The sequence below is a fragment of the Nannobrachium achirus genome, assembly GCF_963921795.1.
Source record: "Nannobrachium achirus genome assembly, chromosome: 17".
Lineage (NCBI taxonomy): Eukaryota > Metazoa > Chordata > Actinopteri > Myctophiformes > Myctophidae > Nannobrachium > Nannobrachium achirus.
The window spans coordinates 60,778,857-60,784,856 of record NC_137824.1 but is presented as its reverse complement, the minus strand read 5'-3'; the positions used below and the strand labels follow the sequence as shown (position 1 = coordinate 60,784,856).

The 6,000-nt window shown below is 39.7% G+C and overlaps 1 protein-coding gene across 2 annotated transcripts in view; it reads right to left on the bottom strand.

Annotated features, from left to right (window-relative positions):
• The window catches only part of LOC308301656 (N-alpha-acetyltransferase 15, NatA auxiliary subunit-like), a 46,590-nt gene that overhangs the window by 30,786 nt on the left and 9,804 nt on the right, over positions 1 to 6,000 (bottom strand). For both annotated transcript variants that reach the window (XM_080745719.1, XM_080745720.1), the window contains 3 exons: positions 3,969 to 4,103; positions 2,300 to 2,453; positions 620 to 739 (listed from right to left, as the gene is read on the bottom strand). In XM_080745719.1, the coding sequence (XP_080601845.1) occupies positions 620 to 739; positions 2,300 to 2,453; positions 3,969 to 4,103 (409 nt within the window). The remainder of the gene's footprint in view (positions 1 to 619; positions 740 to 2,299; positions 2,454 to 3,968; positions 4,104 to 6,000) is intronic.

The window sequence follows — 6,000 nt, the reverse complement described above, 5'->3', positions numbered from 1 at the left end:
ACTGGAATACAATATAGTTACCAGGTTTCAAAGCTCTCTCCAGACCCTTATAGTTATATATAAAGTTAATAGTTATGAATAGTAATGTATGTACAGTATTAAATAGAACAGTAGTTACCAGGGCTCAAGGCTCTCTCCAGACCCTGGTAATACAACCTGTTAGTTATACTAGTTATACTAGTTAACAGTAGTTAATAGTTACCAGGGTTCAAGGCCCTCTCCAGACCCTGGTAATACAACCAGTTAGTTATACTAGTTAACAGTAGTTAATAATAGTTACCAGGGTTCAGTGCTCTCTCCAGACCCTGGTAATACAACCAGTTAGTTATACTAGTTATACTAGTTAACAGTAGTTAATAGTTACCAGGGTTAAGTGCCCTCTCCAGACCCTGGTAATACAACCAGTTAGTTATACTAGTTATACTAGTTAACAGTAGTTAATAGTTACCAGGGTTAAGTGCTCTCTCCAGACCCTGGTAATACAACCAGTTAGTTATACTAGTTATACTAGTTAACAGTAGTTAATAATAGTTACCAGGGTTCAGTGCTCTCTCCAGACCCTGGTAATACAACCAGTTAGTTATACTAGTTATACTAGTTAACAGTAGTTAATAGTTACCAGGGTTAAGTGCTCTCTCCAGACCCTGGTAATACAACCAGTTCTCAGGGTTTCTCTCCTGCAGTCTCCTGTACACCTCTAGCGCCTCCTCTGGCCGATCTAGGTTCAGCAGCAGCTCACCTGGGATGCACACACACACACACACACACACACACACACACACACACACACACACACACACACACACACACACACACACACACACACACACACACACACACACACACACACACACACACACACACACACACACACATTTCAAAACCTGCCAATCTATGAGCTCAAACAGCAAAGCTTATAGGTAGGACTGTGCTCTTATCTAGCTCCTTTCGGAACCACTCGCTCCGCGGCTATGCCGCTCCGAGATGTGGTTTCTCAGGGGTAGTTCACCAGGTTATCAACCGTTCTTAGCGTCACCAAGCGTTGTATCCAAAAAGAAATGGTCCTATACCCGCCTCTTGCATCTCTACTTTTTTAGCGGCGGGGGTAATCCAAGTGATTTGTTGAAACAATACTTACACGCTCACTTTGTCAGCCCGGTCTGTGTTTTCCCAGTGAAATGTTACGGAAGCAACCACGTGACTCGCCATTAATCTAAAGCGAGAAATGGGAGCGTGTTGCGAGATTTCCCCGCGAGAAATGGCAACAGGCTGACAAAAAACACAGACTGGGACAAAGTGAGCGTTTTTAAAGTATTGTTTCAACAAATCCCCCGCCGCTAAAAAAATAGAGATGCAAGAGACGGGTATAGGACCATTGCTTTTTGGATCCAACGCTTGGTGACTGTAAGAGCGGTTGATAACCTGGTGAACTACCCTGGAGAAACCTTATTTGGGCATGCTGTGAGCAGGAACCACATCTCGGAGCGGCATAGCTGTGGCGCGAGTGGTTCTGAAAGGAGCTAGCTCTTATCCAACAATCTTCAATCGGTGTTGACTTTATAATGTATATAAAGTATTTTTTATACTAATATAGCTGGGGACCCCCTGAAGGACCCCACTTTGAAAACCACAGGTTTAAAGTACTTAGAACCAGACATGTAGTGTGTGTATGTGTGTGTGTGTGTGTGTGTGTGTGTGTGTGTGTGTGTGTGTGTGTGTGTGTGTGTGTGTGTGTGGCGTGTATCAAAACAGCATCCCGGATCCGACAATGGAAGCTTGTGATTGGCTGAACCAGAGGTAGGGAGCGCTCCGTTGTGTTCGCCTGGACCGTGCGGAGGTGCAGAGAGCTCACTGGTGTATAGTAATATAATAGGCCTACATGCGATGATTCAACATATTGGCCTAACACAAGAAATAATCATAAACATTCTATATTTATAAGGTCAACTATTATACTTAATACTTGGGACCTACAAGAAGTTAAGAACCATTATCATAGTTATAATAGATCTACATTTACAGTAGTTTAGGCATTTTGGTTTGATAAGGTTGTGGGCAGAACAATTTGTCCTTGTTTGTTATTTGACTATGTTTACTTTAATTATAATTAAAGACACTTCATAGTGAATTAGTGATTATAATAAATAGCCTATGTCATGTTTGCTAGATCAGATTGTGTTTATAATATAACACCGGCGCGCCTCCGCCATCTCCACCCAAAACAAGCGCTCCCCCCTTGTTCCATTGTTGGATCCGTGATGCTGTTTTGATTCACGCGTTTTGTGCGTGGTCCTCTGACCTCTTGTCTCCTCCACGGCCATCTTGTCACAGATCTGTTTCTGGTAGGTGTTGAGGTGCTCTAGCGCCTCCTTGTGGAGACCAGCCTCCCGCAGCACCCGGTTCTGATAGAGCAGCAGTTCACTGTACTCATAATCCACCTTGTCTGGAGACGTCTGTTAATATATATAAACATATATATATATATATATATATATATAAACATATATATATAAATATATATGACTGTATGGTTCTGATAGAGCAGCAGTTCACTGTACTCATAATCCACCTTGTCTGGAGACGTCTGTTAATATAAACATATATATATCACTATTATACACATATATATAAATATATATAACTGTATGGTTCTGATAGAGCAGCAGTTCACTGTTACTCATAATCCACCTTGTCTGGAGACGTCTGTTAATATAAACATACATATATATCACTATTATATATATATATATATATAAATATATATGACTGTATGGTTCTGATAGAGCAGCAGTTCACTGTTACTCATAATCCACCTTGTCTGGAGACGTCTGTTAATATAAACATACATATATATCACTATTATATATATATATATATATATATATATATATATATATAAATATATATGACTGTATGGTTCTGATAGAGCAGCAGTTCACTGTACTCATAATCCACCTTGTCTGGAGAGTGACGTCTGTTAATATATAAATATACAGTATATCACTATTATACACCACATATATATAAATATATATATGACTGTATGGTTCTGATAGAGCAGCAGTTCACTGTACTCATAATCCACCTTGTCTGGAAATACATACAAATGCACGCACGCACGCGCACACACACACACACACACACACACACACACACACACACACACACACACACACACACACACACACACACACACACACACACAGTGAGCTGAATGTGTCTAATAATATTAATAGGTTTATATCAGCATCGATGTCAATACAAGCTTCCTCTGGTGAAGTTGGTCTTCATTTAAACAGTCCAGACCACAGAGTCACAACACAGTCTGTAGTTTCTAACTGGACTTCTGTGATGCAGCTCTCCTAGTCTGGCATCAGGACTAAAAGGATACAACAGGCTGTGCCTTCGCCTGATCCTCCTGCACCCCAACACTAGGCTCCAGACCCCCCAGTTAGATTAATACTCAAGCTTGATCCAGAAATGTTTTTATCCTTTTGATCAGGGTTTTATTATCAATAAAAGAACATGTTTCACAGCAACGTGTCATAAACATGAGGTGTCATGCAGTCACCTACACCAGTTTGGTTGCATCATAGCGTTGCATTGGAATGGACTGGGCTTTGCTCAGTGAAGGGAGACAAGTGTTAGAACTACTGACTAAATGTCCCTTATAGTCACACTACACTAATGCTACTTTCTCTTTCTCTCTGCCCTCTAGTCCAGTGTTCGCACCGCGAGGCGTTGTGTGCTTGTAGATCTGCTGTTTTCACAAGTTTAAGGGGCACACTTGACCCTTCTCAGGGGCACACCAAAGGTCCCCAGGCACAGTGGTTGAGAAACACTGCTCTAGACTCTTCATTGATGATAAATACGTACAGAACGAGTTCCACCTACAATAGATTCATGTGGTCTCCAGTCAGAGAGTGTAATAGTATGTAGTGGAGTTGGAGGGGTAGACTTCGTGGTACCTGTTGTGTTTTGCGGAACTCTTCTACGATCTTGGCTGCCATCTCAAAGTCCTCCAGCAGGTGGTAGGCCACCGCGTAGCCGATCCACGAGGCGCGCTGCGCCGGACGCAGCTGTAACAGCTGGTACCTGGTCTCCTGGAGGGGGGGGGGGAGAGAGAGAGAGAGAGAGAGAAGGAGAAAAAGAGAGAAGGAGAAAGAGAGAGAGAGCACACAAGTGTCATATTTAGGGGTGCAATCAATTTGACAGATTTGATAGATTATCAAAAAATTGCCTTTTATACTGTATATGTATGTACTATGTATATGTATACAGTATAATTACCCTGTACCCCTCCAGGTCCCTCATCTGGACCTGCAGTAAGCTCAGGTCTCTGTATGTGTATGTATATGTATATGTATATGTATATGTATATGTATATTTATGTATATATGTATGTATATGTATATGTATATGTATGTATATGTAAATGTAAATGTAAATGTATATGTATATGTATATTTATGTATATATGTATGTATATGTATATTGTATATGTATATTTATGTATATAATTACCCGGTATCCCTCCAGGTCCCTCATCTGGACCTGCAGTAGACTCCGGTCTCTGTATGTATTGTATATGTATATAATGTATATGTATATGTATATAATGTATATGTATATGTATATAATGTATATGTATATGTACTAGAAGGTCGACCGGCTACACCGGCCTCCCCTCTAGGTTGTCGCGTTGCGTCTATAGGAGTAAATATTCGTCGAAAACAAATCCCTGAGGTACAGGGTGGCCACGATCTCATGGTTTTTTTGAGAAAAACATTTTTTTCTCCCAAAAAAAAATTTAGAGAAAAAAAAATTTTTGAGAAAAAAAGTTTTTTTGAGAAAAAAAAAATTTGAGAAAAAAAAACGTTTTTGAGAAAAAAATATATATATATTTTGAGAAAAAAAGAATTTGAGGAAAAAAAAATTGAGAAAAAAAATTTTTCTCAAAAAAAAAATTTTAGAGAAAAAAAATTTGAGAAAAAAAAATGTTTGAGAAAAAAATGTTTTGAGAAAAAAAAATGATAATAATAAATAAAACGTATTGGTGATGCGATGACGTGGTGTATACGGATGTTACTGCGATTGAGGTGAAAGAGAAAAGTGGAAAGTTGTGAGCTAACTATTAGCTATTTTTGTGTGTGTGTGTGTGTGTGTGTGTGTGTGTGTGTGTGTGTGTTTGTGTGTGTGTTCTGGCTACGCCCCCCTCGGTTGAAATTGGATCCGCCGGTCCCATAGCTGGGAATACGAGCCAATGGACGGCGGTCACCATGGCAACGGGGGGCCAATGATAGAGTTATGGGTGGTTTTATTCCCTACACTCTACCGACATCTGCTCTAGCTATGAGTTGAAGTGGAGGCGAAATGGGCGTGTATGGGCTTGGAAGTGGGATGCGGCTCTAAGAGGAATGTAAGGAGGAATGTATATGTATATGTATATTATCTATATGTATATGTATATGTATATTATCTATATGTATATTTATTAGGGCTGGGATGCGATTAAAAGATTTAATCTAATTAATTACAGGCTCTGTGATTAATTAATCGCAATTAATCAAATTTGAATCGCACATCGATATTTGACCTGAGAAGCATTTTTTTCAAGTAAAACACATTTTGTTGTACGAATGAATCAACGAGTGAGTTTTTTAAATCTAAATTTCGCATCCACTGGGCCAAGCAAAGCGCTCTGATCGGCTACTTCTCCCTTTGCGTTTGTTGTCTCTTCTTGGTTGGTGCATCGCTATGATCGGTATGCCCGAAACTGAAGGTGCTGTGGTGCAAAAACTAAGTGCGATTAAAATGCGAAATTTTTTTAATCGCGTTAATTTTCTGTAATTAATTAATCGCAATTAATCAGTTAAAGTCCCAGCCTTAATATTTATATGTATAGTGTATATAATTACCCTATACCCCTCCAAGTCCCTCATCTGGACCTGCAGTAGACTCAGGTCTCTGTGTGTATATGTATACCGGTATAATGTATAT